Source organism: Populus alba, chromosome 3 (genome assembly GCF_005239225.2).
Source record: "Populus alba chromosome 3, ASM523922v2, whole genome shotgun sequence".
Lineage (NCBI taxonomy): Eukaryota > Viridiplantae > Streptophyta > Magnoliopsida > Malpighiales > Salicaceae > Populus > Populus alba.
Window position 1 is genome coordinate 6,333,765 of NC_133286.1, and position 19,300 is coordinate 6,353,064.

The 19,300-nt window shown below is 30.8% G+C and overlaps 1 protein-coding gene across 1 annotated transcript; it reads left to right on the forward strand.

The window, feature by feature from the left end:
• The first annotated feature begins 12,804 nt into the window (after positions 1-12,804).
• LOC118031040 (ABC transporter E family member 2) lies at positions 12,805-17,617 on the forward strand. The gene is made up of 13 exons (XM_035035340.2): positions 12,805-12,964; positions 13,057-13,194; positions 13,490-13,575; positions 13,696-13,793; positions 13,878-13,995; positions 14,089-14,178; positions 15,059-15,363; positions 15,450-15,645; positions 15,727-15,912; positions 16,003-16,272; positions 16,445-16,690; positions 17,004-17,140; positions 17,237-17,617. Exons 2-12 carry the CDS (start codon positions 13,092-13,094, stop codon positions 17,121-17,123), a joined length of 1,818 nt encoding a protein of 605 aa, XP_034891231.1. The 5' UTR covers positions 12,805-12,964; positions 13,057-13,091; the 3' UTR covers positions 17,124-17,140; positions 17,237-17,617.
• Positions 17,618-19,300: the final 1,683 nt, after the last annotated feature.

Consider the following 19,300-nt stretch of genomic DNA (forward strand, 5'->3'; position numbering starts at 1 on the left):
TTTCCATAGTTAACTCCTAGCATTCCATTACTTGTAGTATTCATTCACTTTTCAAAGCTCTTGTTGTTTCTTATGTGCAGCATTGCTGCGATTGTCTTTCCGGGTCAAGATTTTCATGGTGTGGGTAGAAACAACAAGGAATTCTTGTTTCTAATAAAAAAAAAGGTATTAAAGTAGCCACCTAATATTTTGATCATTAAAACCCTAACTAGTCTAAGAGTCTAGATAAAAAGACTGATCGTGTATAGAGAAGACGTGTCACCCCCACTACACTTTACCTAAGGTAAGTTACATTGTTTATTTGTATGATATAAGGTATTATTATGTTTTATATTATTGGTTTGTCTAAGTTTAAGACAAGTTTTCATTAGTAAGGAGGTCCTTATCTTATTAGGTTAGAACCTAACCATTATAACAAGGTTGTTAAAATTATGATTTTAACACGGCACGAAAAATGCAATACAAATTCGGATCGTAAAATCGTAAAATTATAAGGAATTTTAAAATACATTAACAAAAAAATCATGTTTGAAATAAAAATTCATACGTAGTTCAAGCACCTTAAAATACATGCTTCAAATAAAAATTCATATATAGTTCAAGCATCTTAAAATACACGGTTCAAATAAAAATTTATGCATAATTTAAATAAATTTTCATTGGCTAATAATTAACGAACTTAAAACAAACAATCTGCTGGTGTGTCATGTAAATTAAAATCAGCTTCAGTGCCTTTATCTTCCTCATTATTCCTCAAACATTCATCAATATTATTAGCATCAAGAGGATTATTAGTGTCACTACTAATACCAACACTAATACTATGAACATTAGTACTAATACTAGTATCAACACCAATATCATCAATTTGAATCTCTAAATCATCTTCAGTACCATTTTTTCTTTTCTTTCCCTTTCCTTTTTCCTTTTTCTTTCCAATATAATACTTTCCTAACGTGGCACCCATTTCCCATTCAAACATCTTATTCCTATAATAGGATTATCGTATTGATGATTAAAGGGGACGCGCGCATAATGAAGTTACAGAGTTGATTTTGTCCAGAAGAGGTGTATTAAAAATAGATATAGGAACATAAATAATGACATGAGTTGCAAGGATTAAAACCTCACGGCTTGAAAGTGGATATTATATATTGATGTCAAGAGTTGAAGCTGTATAAAGATCCTAGGAACAAAAAAAATGTATAATAATGCATAGTGATTTGTTAAAGCGTTCAACCTCACCTAGTCAACTTTGAACAAGGGGAAAAAGATGTTGGGACACAAGTGGCTCAATTTGACCGGCATAATAAAAATTTGCTATCTCCTAGAGTCTTGTCAAATCAGTCTCACATGACTGGAGGAGATCTGTAATATGCAGGAACAGTTGCAGGGAAGAACATTTGTCTAACTCCTTCTAACCTAATGACGGGGAAGATAATTCCTAATGCACCCTACAGAATAGTAATTCGATCCTTTAGTGTTCGGTAAAGGAAACAAAAAAAAAATTGCATAAAGTTGTGATAACAACAACAACAATAATAATGACAAATAGATTGAAATGACAACATAAAGACTACAAAGAGGGGTGGATATGCACTGAAATCAATCTAGCTCCTATCTAGATGTGTTTAGGTGAAGGGAATGGCAATAACAAACTACCAACACCATATATAGCGACTGCAAAGAATTGGGCAACCAAGCTCAACGGATGGGGGTTCAAACCTAAGAGCAAAGACAGTGGTCTTTCTGAAAATACACCTCCAAGACTTAAATAATCAAAGCATGCCTGGTGTATTTCCTTCCTTGCTTCATCAGGTGAAGCATAGAAGACCTTGTAAAGTGCACCTGCTAGTGTATTGATTATGGATGCTACAGGCTGCAAAAACATAAGATAATTTGAGTTTAACAGCAGTACTATGAAGGCATCTTCTTCATGAAAAAAACTCTACTAAAAGCACTGTTAATTACCATTTTGACTCTCCATTTCAGCATCATTAGGAATTTCTTCTTCATCACTTTCATCTTCATTATCATTTTTTCTTCGTGTTGCAATATCAATAGCACCAAGCAAATCAATGTTCGAATGTTTTTCTCCCTCAGTTATCCAATCATCATCAGATGAAAGATCATCTTCTACACCAAAATCATCAGCTTGCTTTTTGACTTGATTATTATTCAATTTCAGATTGCACATTACAAATACCAAGTCATTCATTTTTCTCTAGTGCAAACGATTTCTTCATTTTGTATGAACCTAAATAAACAATTCAAATTTATAAGATTTTTATCAAATATTTCAACATTTAAAAAAAAAAAAAAAAAAAAACCTCACCATTTCAAATGCACTCTAGTTACGCTCACATCTAGATGAAGTACAAGTCAAGCAAAGAACTCAGATTGCAAACCTTTGTAATTCTGAACATTCATCCCTATAAGAATCCCATCATTAAACTGGAGTTTTTTTTATCTCATGCTGTATTGGCAACCTTAATGCCCAACAACCCTTTTGCATCCTTAAATGATTCAAGTTACAAGTTAATTTTGCACCTTTCACTTGCATTAGGCACCATTCTTTCTAAGCATTGATATAATCCAATTTTAATGTTAGCATTAACCTTAAAATTGGGATTATAATGATAATGAGGATTCAAATAATAAGTTGCTGCATATAAGGGCTTGTGAAGTTGAAGTTCCCATCTTGCATTAACAATAGTTATATAGGTATATAACTATATATAAAAAAAAAAAACAATAAAAATATCATTACAATTTAGGAATATCTCAATTGGAAGTATCTCTAAAAACATTCATATTAATAAATGGCAATGTTTGAAATAAAAATTAGCAAGATATATATCTTTTTTTTTCATAGAACCAAAATTCACTTTTATCTTTTCTTTTGCTTCATCCATTGCTTTATATATAAAACCCATAGTTGGTTTCTCATCTGAATCAACTAATCGAAGAACTTTAATTAGATGATACGCTGTCTTAATACATATGGTGACTTCATGCTAAAACCTGTTGTCCAAAACACAATTTTGAATTCGTTTCCCTTCTTATATTCTTGCAAACCTACATGAACTCCATTGGTTGGAAGTAAAGATAGTCATCAGCTGCATTTTATGATCATTCAAACATCTTAGAGTCAAATATACAGTAGCAAACCGAGTGGCAACAAGCCTAATCAAATCCCTTCCTTTCGTAAAATGCATTAGCATGGAAAAAAGAATAGTTCTTGAATAAATATATGAGGTGATTCTTCTCCCCTTGGCAATAGTTACTTGATGAACCTCTAATTTTTTTTCAAAATCTTCTAATATCAAGTCAATACAATGGGCAGCACATGGTGTCCAAAACAAACTCTTTCTTTTTTCCATCAATAATTGTCCTGCTGCCTTATAATTTGAAGCATTATCGATAACTACTTGGACAATATTTTCCTCCCTAATCCTCTCTACAATGGCATCTAACATTTCAAATACCTTATCAGCAGTCTTGGACATATTAGAAGTATCAACCAATGACAAAAAAATTATCCCTTTAGAACTATTAACCAAAAAGTTACAAATACAACGTCTTTTTTTATCTATCCATCCATCAGACATTATTGAACAACCTGTTTTTTTCCAGTCTAGCTTGTACTCCTCAAGCAATGTCATTGTTTGATCCATTTCCTACTTCAAATACTTCTCTCTAATATTATGGTAGGATGGAGGCTTGAAACCTGGTCCATGCTTTACAACCAATTCAAGTGTCTTTACAAACTCAGGGTTTTCTATACAATTAAATGAAATTGCACTAGTGTAGAAAAACCTTACAATTTATCGACATGCTTCTTCTCTAATATCTTTTTTTTAGCAATTGATTTAGGGTTGTTTGTGTACTTCCACTCCCACTAGCTACTCTCTTTCCTTTGTCCTTGAAGCTAATTTCTTTTATTTCATCATCATCATCATTTGCACTATATTGATGGGTCTTTTTTTTCTTTTCATTTGCTTCTAGATTTTTCACCAAAACACCCAAAATCATTTGCTTAATATTTTCTAGAACTTGTTGACATGACTTAACATCCTTACGAGTGCAAGCCAAATGTTGTTTGAAACAAAAAATACCTTCACTGATAATTTTTTTACAATACTTGCACTGAACATTTCTATAATTTTAATCAATATATATACCATGTTGCCACCCCACATCAAGTCTATTACCAAAAGAATTTTTTCTAGATGCCATAAGTTCAAGTATTCAACAATTCAAGAATAAACTCAAATCAACCTTGTAATCAATCCAAACATTTTATGATTGTAATTAACTTTTTGTTATACATAACAATTCACAAAACTATAATATTGAAATGGCATCTTAAAATCATTCCATCATTCCACAATATAAATGGAGAGCTCACAGCCCCACACTCCATAAAGCAAAAAACATGATTTAACGATTTCAATTTTCACCTAATTAATTCAATTCAATTCAGTCCAATTCAATCCTCACAACTAATCAATTCAATTCAACAGTCCACAATATAAATGGACAGAAAAACATTCAAAATCATTCCATCAATTCCATTTAATTCAATCCATCAATTCCATTCAATTCAATTCAATTCAAAATTTTCACAACCAATAGGCGCTTGACAGCTGGAGCATGGGGGGAATATTTTGCTTCAGTGCATGTGTTTTGTTACAATCGTAAAATCGATCCTGAAATAGCGATTTTGCTTGATTTCACCTGATTTTAACAATTTCACCCGATTTCAACTCGATTTCACCCATTTTTGATTTTTTCAAATGATTCAGCACGCAAAGCATATTTTGACTCGTAAAATCATATGATTTTACTAGTAAAAACATGATTTTAACAACCATGCATTATAATGTCAAAACATATTTTTTGCATTTTTTTAATATTGGGAATACATTTTATATATAAGTCTATAATTCTTGATATTCGAAAAAATAAAATAAATTTTTTTGATAATTTTAAATATAGGCCAAGTTTTCAAGGATTTCATAAATTGGTTATTAAATCAAAAAATTCATGCAAATATATCAACCAAACTATTTTCTTGAATTTTCTTATCAGGTTAGAACCTATCCATTATAATGTCAAAACATATTTTTGCATTTTTCTTTTAATATTGAAAATACATCTTACATATAAGTCTATAATCCTTGATATTCGAACAAACAAAATAATTTTTTTGGTAATTTTAAAATATAGGTCAAGTTCTCAAGGATTTCATAAATTTGTTATTAAATCAAAAAATTCATGCAAATATATCAACAAAACTATTTTTCTTGAATTTTTGTATTTAAAGATGCTAAATCAAGCCTTGTGTTTTTTTTTTAATTTATACAAATATCATTTTATTTTTATTTCTGAGAAGCTTGGCCATATGAATATAGATAAAAACACATTTTGTTTTTGTATTTTTCTTTGAATAAGAAAATTTGATTGTAATTTTCTTAAATTTTTGAAGAAAAGTAAATATATTTAATATCGGGTCAGTATTTTACAATATAAGTCTATCACCCAAAGATTAAATAAAATGGTTGAAAAATACGCAAGGCACCCAAAAACAATTTTAAAATGGTTATTGAATTTTTTCTAGGGCCTTTTGGAAATTATTTAGGATTTGTTTGGAAAAAACATAAAAAATAAGAAAATAAACATTGCGAGATAACAATAAGGTATGTTTGTCAAACACATTGTTAACTAAAAATCGGAGGCTATAAAAATATCTTAATGTTATGTTTGGCAAACACGCCTTAAGAACAAAAAAAAATGCATTTTTCCTTTGGTAAAAACCAAATTCGCAAAACACTGTCTTATTAAAAAGATGGGTTAGGTCTCCTAGCTCAAAGATCCAAGCCCATAAATAAGGTCTAGAAACATTGAAGATCAAACATGTTTTTTTGTTCTCTTGAATTTGATGAAGAACACAAAGAACGACAATAAATAAACCCTAAAATTATAAATTCAATTTCAAACCAGACTGCGCAAAATTAAAGGCACAAAATCATACACAAACATCATTTAAACAAGATTTTAGGGCTAGATCATCACAATAATCCAACAAAAGCCATGCTTATTTGATTTTATTCAAAATATGAAAAGACGGAAATGAATATCAAAAGCCATAAAAAACAATTTTTAAGCGATAAAAACCTCATATTAAAAATCAATAAGTATACATGCACTTATAAGAACCAACAATCAACTAAAATGGTACCTATATAAAAGATCTAAGGCAAAGTTCATGACAAGAACATCATCCCAAAAAAGTTTGTAAACCTAGAAATCCAGCGACAAAACTTAAACCTAAAAAAAAAATACAATATAACCCAGAATAGCAACTAAACCTTGCAAACAAAGGTTAAGTATTCTTAATACAACCTATCATCAAAACAAACAAGAAACAAAAATCAATAGCAAAAACAATAAGCAAGGTCAAGTAAAATAGTGAGCAAAAATAACATTTTCTTAGATAAAAAAAAACATTGTTTTATTAGATAAATTCAATATCTTGATGTTTAAACTAGACTATCTTAAAATAACTTAAACCATAACAACTTTAAAACTTAAACACGTTTCCATAAATTCAAAAATGATCATCTTAACATCAAAGCATGTAAAACATTACTATATACTAACATTTAGCATTTCAATGAACAAATTTAATCATTCACCCAAAATTCAAACAAAACACACACACTAAATCATGTCATAACTAACAACTACTAACTAGTCTGGATTTTACATCTCTCTCAATTTGGTACATTAATCCTCTAGTTACTCTCTTAAATCAATTATAGGATTCTTTTTTCAACTCTTTAGGCATTTTTCTTCCTGCCTTTTCTTTGCCAATACCTTTTTTCCTTAAAGAGCAACAAATCTTTTATATCCAAATCCAAAACTAGTCGTTGCAAAACCAAGATGGTTTTGCATAAAAATAGATGACTTAGGGAAGATTAATGCCTATATTTTCCTAACCTCTCTAGAAAAATGGGTTTTGGTTTATTTTGCTGCCTTGTGAGTTCAATTTTATCAAGAGAAGGCAACAATGGAGTTAGTCAATCAAGGGAGTTTTTCTTCTTTAGTCATAGTTGACTGAGTGTGCTACTTTGACGAGGTCATCATGAAAATTAAAAGATAATCGTACCCTTGGTCTACCTGAACTATGTAGTGAGGGCGTATATATATCTTTAAAAACAAACAACACTCGATTTAGAGGTCCAAAACTCCATATTCATTACTTGAAAGATTGACCCCTGATCAATTTTAATCTGTCAATGTAGAGTGGCTGATAAGGGACAAGATGTTATTTGATTCGTTGAAAAAAATATGATGTAAATGTTTGATAAGAGTGACTCATCTTTGTAGAGTAGATGTTTCTTTGTTTATTGGTGGATATTATAACCCCTGATGTGATCAGAGATGCCACATTTATTCACATGAAGCTAGTATCTTGATCAGCCTTCTCGGTTGAAAGAGGTGAAACACAGTGACTGAATGACATGTCATTCATTTTCTTCATTTAATTTTGAGTAACACATTATCCAATAAAACACTAAAAAATTAAAAATTTTAAATAGGAATCTAAGTAATTTTGATTTGGTCGTTGTACTTTCAATTTAAGCTCCGACATCCTTGATTTAGATAAGACTGACAAATTTTATGCAATTGGGATCCTTCAAGTCTAGCGCCTTTAACAAAGTAGCTCTTGGTTTCCAGTTTGTTCAATTTAATCCTCAATTAAGCCTTAAACTTTGATTTTTTTAATCCAATCCTTGAAAAAGTTTGGTATAGCTCCCAATGTTGCTTGTTTTTTCCCGAAGGGTCCTTTTTCTTGAATTTTTTTAATTTGACCCTTAATTAACCTTTAACTTGAAATTTCTTACAATTGAACCCCTGATTACACCAATTTGACATTTCAAAATTTTAATTGTCTTTAATATTTCAATCTTTGCAAATTGATATGAATTAAGCCTTTAAATTTACTTTTTGTTTTTTAATTGGGTCATTGATTAAATCCTTAAAAACCATTGAAAATTTAAAGAAGTCTTTGAACTTAATTAATTTTTTCAATTTTGAGCCCAAATTGATTTTTAGGCTTAATTTTGCTTCAATTAAATCTATTAGAAGTTTAATTAAGTCCTCAAACTTAATTATTTCTTTTAATTTTAGTTAAATCAAATTTCAACCTTAAACTTTATTTTAATTACATTTTTTTTTTCATTTTTGTTAAAATATCTCAATCTGCTATTCTTCAGACATCTTAATTTTTTAATTTATTGCAACTTAAAGGCTTATCTTCTCATGTCTTGAAAATATTTTAAAATTTTGAATTTTGAATTTTTTTTGGATTCTTAAATAAAATGCATTTTTTATAAAATAATTTTGAAGATGCAACCAAAATTAGGGTTATGACACTTGTTTCAACAAATTTTACAAATTCAAGAGGTATAAATTGATTGCTTTAAAAAGGAAAAATTGAGAATTTTAATCTATGAAAAACATAATTAAAAATAGAAAATAATGTAATATACCATGGACAATGAATATATTTGGCAATGTAGGTAGGATTGCTTTTCAAATAACTTTTCGTGATGAAATGCATACTAATGATTTTTTTTATTTTTTAAAAATTATTTTTAATATTAGTACATATCAAAACGATAAAAAAAGCAAACCACATTAAATTTTAATAAAAAAATTTAAATATTTTGAAAAACATGGCTTGCACCGCATTCCCAAACGATCTCAACAACAATTAAAGAGAAGCACAAAATCTATCCCTAAGAACTTGAAACAGCAAGGAAAAAAAAAGAAAGCTCAAGCATCTTAACAATTAATTATTCTCAACAAATTGGCCTGTAATCTTCAACAAATCCTCTCTTCTCTGCATTTATTCCAGACAATAACATATAAAGAACAACTAAACAAAAGGAATCAAATCCCACAAAAGAAGAAACAGAGGAAAATCTGATAAAAAAAAAATCTACAGCCCATCAAGAACTAAAACTACACTTAAATGCTCGCAATCAAACCCAATAAACAAAATAAAAACCATAAAAGAATATACATTTTTAGGTTTCTCATATTCTCTAATCCATCTTAGAAGCATCACCGCCAGCATCACAATCTTCATCATCACTGAAGCGAGAGCAAGGCATGCACTCTCCTTGCATCTTTTTCGTCTCCCATGTGACCTCTTTCGATTCTTTACATCTTAAGGTAAATTAGAGTTTAGCCTTTTTCTGAAATGGGAATTCAAGGTTTTCTTGTAGAGGAGTGGGTTCAAGGTAAACAAGGATGAGATCTAGCTAGGCTCTGCGACATTAATGGTGGATTGGAGTGTTCTTACATGTCATGGGAATGAAGGATGGTACCAAAGAAAAAAGGATGAAGGAGGGCAAAAGAGAAGATATGCAGAGGTGAAAAATATGAGAGTAAATTGCCAAAGCTTAATTAGAACCATGAAAAATTCTCCAGTTGCTGTATATATAAAGGCATCAAACCTAGTATTGTTGAACACCAAGCTCAAAGAAGAATAGAAGAAATAAAAATAAAGCAATATTGAAAAAAATATATATATCAGTTAAGAAAAACATACCAAATATCTGGTTAAAAGAAAAGATATTTAGAGGTGAAAAAAGCGAGAGTGAATGAAATCAAGTAAAAAAAAAAAAAAACCCTAAATCAATAACTCCAAGGAGACTAACATAACCTTTCATGAAGAGATGATTGGTATCAACTTCCCCCCGTCATTGTATTTGTAAGAAAAAAAAGGAAGAGAGATTTGGAAAGTAGCAACAAAAAATCTGGCCCAAGCTTCCGTTTGTTTTCTATAGAAAAAACAAAAGGTGATTTGAAAGATGCATGTGAGAGTAAGAGAGAGAGAGAGAGAGAGATGTAGGCATCAAATTAGCCATGTCCCTCAAAAAAGAAAAGACGAAGAAGTCAAGATGGAATACCCAGAAGTGACTGAATTCTCCGATATTTATAGCAGATATTACTAGATTATTAGTTTGAGCTTCACTGCAAGTAAAATAAAATAAAAAAATGAAATTTGAATGTTTTAAAAAATATCAAAATATTATTAATGTTTTTTTTATAAAAAAGTATTAAAAATTATATAAAAAATTTATTTGATATATATTTCGGGCTAACTTAACAAGTTTTAAAAAAAATCTAGATGGTTAGTAAAAATATAATTTGATTAAAAAACTCCAGGTAATATCTTTTTTAAAAAAAAATATTAAAACAATATTTTGGATTAATTCGGGTTAACCCATGTTAATCTGATAAATTCACAACCCTATTTTTAAGACCACGATAAACTCATAAAAAACAACTCAAACAAATTATAAAATTTGAAATCTAATCAATCTAATGTTAAAGGATGATATTGAAAAAATTAAAAAAAATAACCCGAGTCAAATAGGGTTAACCACTCAATCTCGCTTACTCAGGTCATGAGAATGAGATAACCCTTTATTGAAAAAGTAAATTAAAACAAATTATAAAACTCAATTCCCAATAAACATAATGTTGAAGCAAGAAATTGAAATAAAAACATTTAATAAAAAAAACATAAAAAATAACTCGAGTCAACCTGTGTTAACACGCAAACCATGTTATGAGACCGGGATAACCTCGTAAAAAAAAAACTAAAAAAATAATCATAGTTAACCTACTAAACTCGCGATTTGTGTCATGAGATAGCTCAATATAAAGCAAATTAAAATAAATTAAGCAGCGTATTTTTAATCAACCTAAAATTAAAATTCTTTTTTAAAAAAAATGACTAAAAAACATGACTTGAGTTAATTTAGGTTAACTCGTCAAACTCATGAACTCGGGTCATAAAACTGAAATAACCTTATAAAAAAATAAAAAAAAAATAATTCTCAATCAATAAAATATAGATTGATAAAACTATAAAAAAAGAAGAGTCAATCAAGTTAAACTTGTTACTTGGGTAATAAAGTTAAGGTAACTATAAAAAATAAATCAACACAAATTATAAGTTTAATTCATAACAAATTAAATATTAAAATATTATATTGAAAATAAAAAAAATATTAAAATAAATAATAATACTATTTTTGCGAGGCAAACCGTGATCTCTTTTAGTATTTTGTTAATTAATTAATGATTTCTAATGTCAATAAAGATTAAAAAAGAAGAAGGCTCGACTCGTGAATAGAGAATATGGGATAAAACAAAGGCATGAAAATTAAGTAAAATCTCGACAATGCCATTTCTACAATAGATTTAAACCTGGAAATCCATTTTGTTTTAGATTATTTGTTAATTGATAAGGAGAAGAATATGGTAAAAAAAGTATTAAAATAGTAGAAAGTCACTGGTTAGTGATTAGAAAAGAAGTAAGGGTATTTATGAATATAGTTGGACTAGGTTTAAATCTATAATTATAATTAATTTAATTTTTAATTTTTTATAAATTATAAATATGACTCATTTAATTTTTTTTTATTATGAATGAGTTTGATATATTAGATTGACTAAATGTTTTATGAATATTATAGATATTCATGAATTGAGTTTATATTACTAATTTTTATGAAATTGAGTTTAATTAAAACTAAATTTAATCTCAATATATTAGTTCAAAACTTGTTATAAATTATAATAAATAATTTAGGTTTAATACATTAATCAAATCAATTGACTAAAACAAAAAAATTAATTGCAAGAGAGATAAAATACATAACAACAAATATATATTAGTAGAGTCAAATTAACTACGTTTTAAAAATTTTGACTGACCATTAAACTTATAATATTAGTTTCTTTAGAATTTTTTACTAATTCTTACTTTTTAAAATATTTTTTATTTAAAAATATATTAAAATAATATATTTTTTAATTTTTTTAAAATTTATTTACGATACCAGCATATTAAAACGATCTAAAAACATAAAAATATTAATTTAAAAAAATAAAAAATTTTCATTTTTTTAAATATAGCTTGATCACAAAAATAACCATTGATATAATATTATATAACTTTAAACTTTAATTATTTTTTTTCTAACACTAGTAGTAGATAATTCATAGTTATCAGATCTCGCCTCACCTGACAGGTTAACCCAAGACTCGGGACCTGGGTGATCAAAGATCTTGATCAAGTTTGTTTTGTTGAAAATCGAGGCTTGCAATTGACTTGAAAAAACCGATCGACTTGCCGGTTCAACTTTAAATTCAGGTGATCTAGCAAAACCCGGTAGAGATATTTTTTTTAATTAAATGTGTTTTTTCTTCTAGTCAGAGATATTTTTTTTATATATTTTTTAGTCAGTTACTAACCCATTTCAAAGTTTACTATATAAATACTAGAAGAATATTTTATTTTTTTTAATATACAATTTGAAACCCTTTATATATACTTTATGTTCACAATAAAAAAAATTTATAGTTTTTTAATGGGGGAGAAAAAATCTTTTTAGTTTAAATATTTCAACTTAAAAACATAAAATATTATCTTTTTAATATAAAATAAAAAACTTTTTGAAATAATATTTTTAAATTTTATTATTTAAAATATATATAATCTATATTCATATATATTATTTCTTAATTTTTTTACATGAAAAATTAAAAATTTCAAATAAAATTTTTTTAATCTTTTCAGATTAACTCGAAACAACTCAAATCAAATCATATAATCCGGGTTTAATAACTGAGATGATTAGCAAAAAGTGAAAGAAGACGGTGGTTCAAAACTTCAAAGGTATATAAACAACCGAAAACAAGCTACTAGAGCGTAGTGCCTTTTTATTATTAATTTTTATTGTTTTAGGTTTTCGGTGGGAGTTTTCGCTGGGATACAATAGAGGGGGAAGGGCTTAAGTCGAAAGAGCGTTCCCACCACGCGTAGCGTAGCTTCTCCTTGTCTTCTTCGGATCCACCCTCTCTTCAACTGGTAATAATTTTAATCTATTTCTGTTTTCTTCTCCTTCGTAAATAGTCATTAGATCGCTTATCATCTCCTTCTTCTTCCTAATTTGCGCGTAGTATCAATTTAAATAAAAAAAAGAGAAGAGGGAGAGATGGCAGATCGATTGACGCGTATAGCCATAGTAACCTCTGATAGATGCAAACCTAAGAAGTGCCGTCAAGAGTGCAAGAAGAGCTGCCCCGTTGTGAAAACTGGTATTTTCCCTTTTTTCCTTTGTTTAATTCTTCTTGTTGTCTTCTTTAATTAATTAATTCAGAATTTGTTCTTATTTTAATTCTCATTCTCCTTATTATTCACCTCGATTTGGCGAATCTGTTTTATGTAGCTCGTGATTGCAGCTTAGATAGCTTTCTTATTTTCAATTTGGAGCATTAGGTTTTGTTTGAGAGCAAATAATAATAATTACTACTACTACTACTGTTGCTGTTGCTGTGGAATTATGATTAAGTATAAATAAGTAATGCTCTAATTACATATTTCAAATCGTAGGGAAACTGTGTATAGAGGTGACTCCTGTTTCGAAGATAGCTTTTATTTCGGAGGAGTTGTGCATTGGATGTGGTATCTGTGTCAAGGCAAGCTTATACTGTTCTCGTTTGGAATTCAATAATTACTGTTGTTGTTTTTGATATTTTATCGGATGTGGTATCTATGCTTAGCTTGCTTATTAGGGGATTATTTATCTTCTGATGCAGAAATGCCCATTTGAAGCAATTCAGATCATTAACTTGCCTAAGGATTTGGATAAAGACACTACCCATCGTTATGGCCCCAATACCTTTAAGCTGCACAGGTTGGCTGGCTGCCTTTTTTACCTGCTTAATAAAATGCTTTTCTAGTGAAAAAAATAAAATAAAAAAAAACGATTCATTTGCAGGCTACCAGTTCCGAGGCCTGGGCAAGTTCTTGGCTTGGTTGGAACAAACGGCATTGGCAAGTCCACTGCTCTCAAAGTTCTAGCTGGAAAACTGAAACCTAATTTGGGCCGTTTCAATGTAATAACCAGCCCATTTTGTATCCTTGTTCTTATTTCTACCCTATGACAATGCATTTGTGTTAGTTACCATTTTTCTCATTTTTCTTTGCAGAACCCTCCTGATTGGCAGGAAATTCTGACTTACTTTCGAGGATCTGAGCTTCAGAATTACTTTACCCGTATCCTAGAGGATAATTTGAAGGTAACCTTTCTGTTTGGGCACTGTTCAACTGCACTTAAAACTTTGTATTACTGCTAGATATATTACTCCCTGTTGTGAAAGAATAATGTCTGTGTCCCACACTAAAGTAGGAGCCATGGTATGTTTCCTTTGACCTATCTTGTCTGTGGACCACTTTTTACTGAATGCTTGTAATTAAGTCTGATGATATCATTCAGATAAGTGTGCTGTTAGGATTCATTTACTAAGGTGCTGTATCCCTAGATTGTTTGAGCTTGTTTAGGAGTCCCTCCCTTTCTTAATAGCACATGAAAGAGGATTCAACTTTCCAGATCCCTCGCAAAACCCTGTTAGATGGGATCGTCATATATTCGTGTGGTGGCTGTTGCTTTTCACTTGGAAATATATCAAAAATAATTTTTTTTAAATTTTTTAAAAACTAATTTTGATATCGGCATATCAAAACGATTTGAAAACACAAAAAAAAAAAAAAAAAAATTGAAGCAAAAAAATAATTTAATTTTCTTTTAAAAGTGCTTTTGAAACGCAAAAACAATCAGGTTCTTAATGTGATAGCTTGAATCACAATTTGATTTGTATGCAATATGTCATGTAAGCTTGTGCATGCCATAATTTATTCTTTAGCATGCAATCACTTCCCTTTGGGAATAACCAACCCTTATATTTGAAAAAATGTTTTATGGAAACAATCATGAAATGTTGTTTTCTTAGAGAATGTATTTGACAGGTTATGATGTAAAATCAACATGAAAAATCATGTTCAGGTTTATACTTGTGTTTTCACATCCTCATTGTTTTTGTCATGCCTCTTCTTGGATATACTTGCCTTTAGTTTACTTTTTGTGTCTTCCTACTAAAATCATTCTTGTTTCATACCTAGGCCATCATAAAGCCTCAGTACGTTGACCACATTCCAAGAGCAGTTCAAGGCAATGTCGGGCAAGTGCTTGACCAAAAAGATGAGAGCCACAAGAAGGCAGAACTTTGTCGTGATCTTGATCTGAACCAGGTTATAGATCGTAATGTGGGGGATTTATCAGGTGGAGAGCTCCAAAGATTTGCTATTGCTGTTGTTGCAATACAGAATGCAGAGATATATATGTTTGATGAACCTTCAAGTTATCTTGATGTCAAGCAGAGGCTTAAAGCTGCCCAAGTTATCCGATCTTTGCTCAGGGCCAACAGGTTTGACTCCTTTCTTTTCTTGTTGTTAGCTTTGCTTTGCACTTTGTACTGAGGATTTAGGTTATATGACTGTGCTTTCACTTCAGCTATGTTATTGTGGTGGAGCATGATCTTAGTGTCCTGGATTATTTATCCGACTTCATTTGCTGCTTGTACGGGAAACCGGGTGCATATGGAGTAGTAACCCTTCCCTTTTCTGTGAGAGAAGGTATCAATATATTCTTGTCTGGGTTTGTTCCTACAGAAAACCTACGATTCCGGGATGAATCTTTAACCTTCAAGGTATTTTAAATCCTCTACACATTTACTTCCCTTCATTGTATTATTTTTCTGTCATTAATTTTTTTTTGTTGCTTTTCCCAGGTTGCTGAGACTCCACAGGATAATGCTGAGGAGATTCAAACATATGCACGATACAAATACCCAACCATGAGTAAAACTCAGGGCAATTTCAAGCTTAGTGTCGTTGAGGGTGAATTTACTGACTCTCAGATTGTAGTAATGCTTGGTGAGAATGGGACAGGGAAGACAACATTTATCCGCATGCTGGTATTCTCTCCACTCATCAATCTCCCTTTCTCTATCTACAACATGATCTTCTGCTTGTTTAATAAATTATTTTGTTGGCAAAACGTGCAGGCTGGTTTGCTGAAACCTGATACTATAGAAGATTCTGAATCTGAGATACCTGAGTTCAATGTTTCTTACAAACCCCAGAAGATAAGCCCCAAGTTTCAACACAGTGTCAGACAGTTACTGCATTCAAAGATACGTGATTCGTATATGCATCCTCAGTTTGTTTCAGATGTCATGAAACCACTTCTTATTGAGCAACTGATGGACCAAGAAGTTGTAAATCTATCTGGTGGAGAGTTGCAAAGAGTTGCATTATGTCTATGCCTTGGAAAGGTAAAGAAATTTTATCAGGTCTACTAATCGTTTATATCTGTGAATGAAGATGGACCCTTCAGTTGGACATCTTCTTGGATTGAATGGCTTGCGTTTCAGCATTCTTCAAGATTGCATTTTAATATATTTAAGGTTGCTAACTATGGTCTGGTGTGTGGTTTTCTTGATGTAGCCAGCAGACATTTATTTGATAGATGAACCAAGTGCGTATCTTGATTCTGAGCAGCGTATTGTTGCTTCAAAAGTCATCAAGAGGTTTATCCTACATGCAAAGAAGACTGCATTTGTGGTGGAGCATGATTTTATAATGGCAACATACCTGGCTGATAGAGTTATTGTGTACGAGGGACAGCCTTCTGTGGATTGTACAGCAAATTCTCCTCAGTCATTGTTGACTGGGATGAATCTCTTCTTATCTGTAAGTCCAGTATTCTCATCCCTATTCTTCATGCATTAAAGAGACAAAAGGTAAAGAAAGATGAAAACATTAATGAAGAGACCAAGTCATTGTAGATTCAGTTATAAATCCATAATGATCCATTTATGATGTCCCCTAGTGTGGTGCCTGTATCTATTCTTACCAGTTATGATTGAGATGAAATCAAACCAAGCTTACCTGAACAGTTCACAGCTGCTTGAGTAATCTGTATTGTCCTATATTTGACACATCTATATTCTTTTAGGCATGCTTTCATCTCTCTCCCATTCACTCTTCTTTTACTCTGATGCAGCATCTGGATATCACATTTAGACGAGACCCCACCAATTTCCGGCCAAGAATCAACAAATTGGACTCGACCAAGGACAGGGAGCAGAAAACTGCTGGGTCATATTATTACCTGGATGATTGATGTAACAATTGACACAGGTCAAATTTCTTGTATTCTATGTTGCAGCAAGTGTGGATAGACTCTTTTTCGGCTTGCCTGGGTATTGACTGGCCTTTTAATTTTGTTTGCTGTAGGCATCGCACGGATTAATTTATAATCCTGGTCAAGGTGGCACCGATTTGATTAAATTTTCTATCCCGGTCAAGTCAATGTGCTATGCTGACAAATGACTGGATTTCCTTGCCTGCTAAGAGGCCATGGCTTCTCTTTTCGCCTAAATGAGTCTGGTGGCTGCTCATTATGATGCTTTATGATATTTTGTCCTGAATCGAGTTTTATGTTCGCCAGTTTTTGTTCTTATGACTTTAGGTGAGTGAATCATAATGTTAACCGAATCCTTTTTGGGCATTTGCTGCTTCAAGTTGTTTTTTGAATAGAATTACTATTAATCAGAAGAAATAACAAAAAAAGGGGGCAAACACTGAGCTAATAGAGGTCCTTGCCTGTGTTTTGTATCTTGGCTTTGGTATTCTAGCAGGATAATTAATCCTCCGAGATTTTTTTAGCCCTTTTCACTGAATTTTATATATAATTGTATTTTTAAGTCTTGATTTTATAGAAGTTAAAATAATATATATTTTTTTATTAATAAAAACTTTTTTTAAAATTTATTTTGTATATAATATGGGTTAACTTGTCAGCTATTTCATGATTTCTTCGTTGTATATAGGTAAGAATCCGTAGTCTTCAACTTGATTAAATCTCATACATGTATTGAGGAGCACAAACAAAAAATTGGTTTGACCTATTTTTATTAAAAAAAAAAATGGTAGGTTTTGTGTGGTAATTTTTTATCTTCCTAGGTGATTTTTAATTAGTTACGTTATCTTAGATTCTCTCTGGTATTTAAAAAAAGTCATGATCTTAGTACAAAATGAATTATTAGAGAGTTCATATTCCAATGGCAGATTTTAAGCCACTACATGAAGGGTAGATTTACTCCATGGTCTAACAAAGATCCATGATTTGTTTTTTCCCTACTGATAAAACTAGGAATCTCTCACCTATTTCTTCTCCTTGTGGAATTACTGGTTGATGATCCGATCGAGTGGGAACGAAAGAACTACCCGAGGATGAAGGGCCTCTAGTAACCTACCAGTGAGAGGCAAAGAAGTAGTAGAAATGTTAAAGATGATACAACCTGCTCTTGGACTTAAGACTATGCGAGTTCGCGTGCTCGATCTAGCAATCCTTGATTTTTTTTTCCCACTAAACTAAAAAAAAAAAAATAAAGAAGAAAAAAAACTGGAAGTTGGCGCCGGATTGCTTGCTTGCTTACCAAGCGATCCTAGCAAGCTCCTCCAGTTCTATTATACTTTATTTATTATTATAAAAACAACTCACTATAAAAATAAAAGATGATCGATTATCTATCCAAGAAGATAAAGAGTCTCATATACGAATGTCGTATAAGGGTTTATAAGAAATCGTTAAGGCATAATATGACGGTCATTACCAAGTAAATGCTTAGCTTATAATTGGATGTTTTACGAATCTGAATCTCGATTAAAAGTCATGAGGTAGATCGTTACTCTTCACCTAACCTAGAATTGATTTATTCTCAAAATTAAAATGCGTAAAGACATTAATTCATACCCGATGTATTTATGCATGAGTAGTATGTAAAACAAATGCATGCTAAAATTAAATGATACAGACCAATAAAAATAAACAAGCAAACAATCAAATATATAAAGTTCAATCCAACAACACAAGTCCTCAGCGGAGTTGTTGTCTTGTCGTGGCATGCACGACATCGAATGGTTCCCGCTCCTAGATTGAAGGGTGTTTTGGGTTTAATCATATATATAATTTGAGGGAGTCGTCATCTAATATTATGGTCACTAGAAAATCTATGGTCTGCGAGAGTCTAGGTAAGATAACTAGTTGTGCAAGGAAAAGATGCTTCATTCCCAGTGCACCCTATCTAAGGTAAACTACATTGTTGATTGATTGTTATTCTTAGCCGCGTTTCTATTTGTTGGTCTCATCTAAGGTTCAAGGAAAATGTCCCTTCGTGAGGAAGATTCTAACTTATCGAGTTAAATCCTAACCGTTCTAAATCCTAATTTTTAGCATCACATTTATTTTTTTTATTTTGTATCATTAATACATGAGGGTATATGTAACATTTCCTT

Excerpts from the sequence above, each read along its gene's own strand:
- LOC118031040 (XM_035035340.2), top strand. The coding sequence starts at position 13,092 with ATGGCAGATCGATTGACGCGTATAGCCATAGTAACCTCTGATAGATGC. Across the intron at positions 13,576-13,695 it reads GATGTGGTATCTGTGTCAAG|AAATGCCCATTTGAAGCAAT; the intron begins GCAAGCTTATAC and ends CTTCTGATGCAG. Across the intron at positions 13,794-13,877 it reads AATACCTTTAAGCTGCACAG|GCTACCAGTTCCGAGGCCTG; the intron begins GTTGGCTGGCTG and ends ATTCATTTGCAG.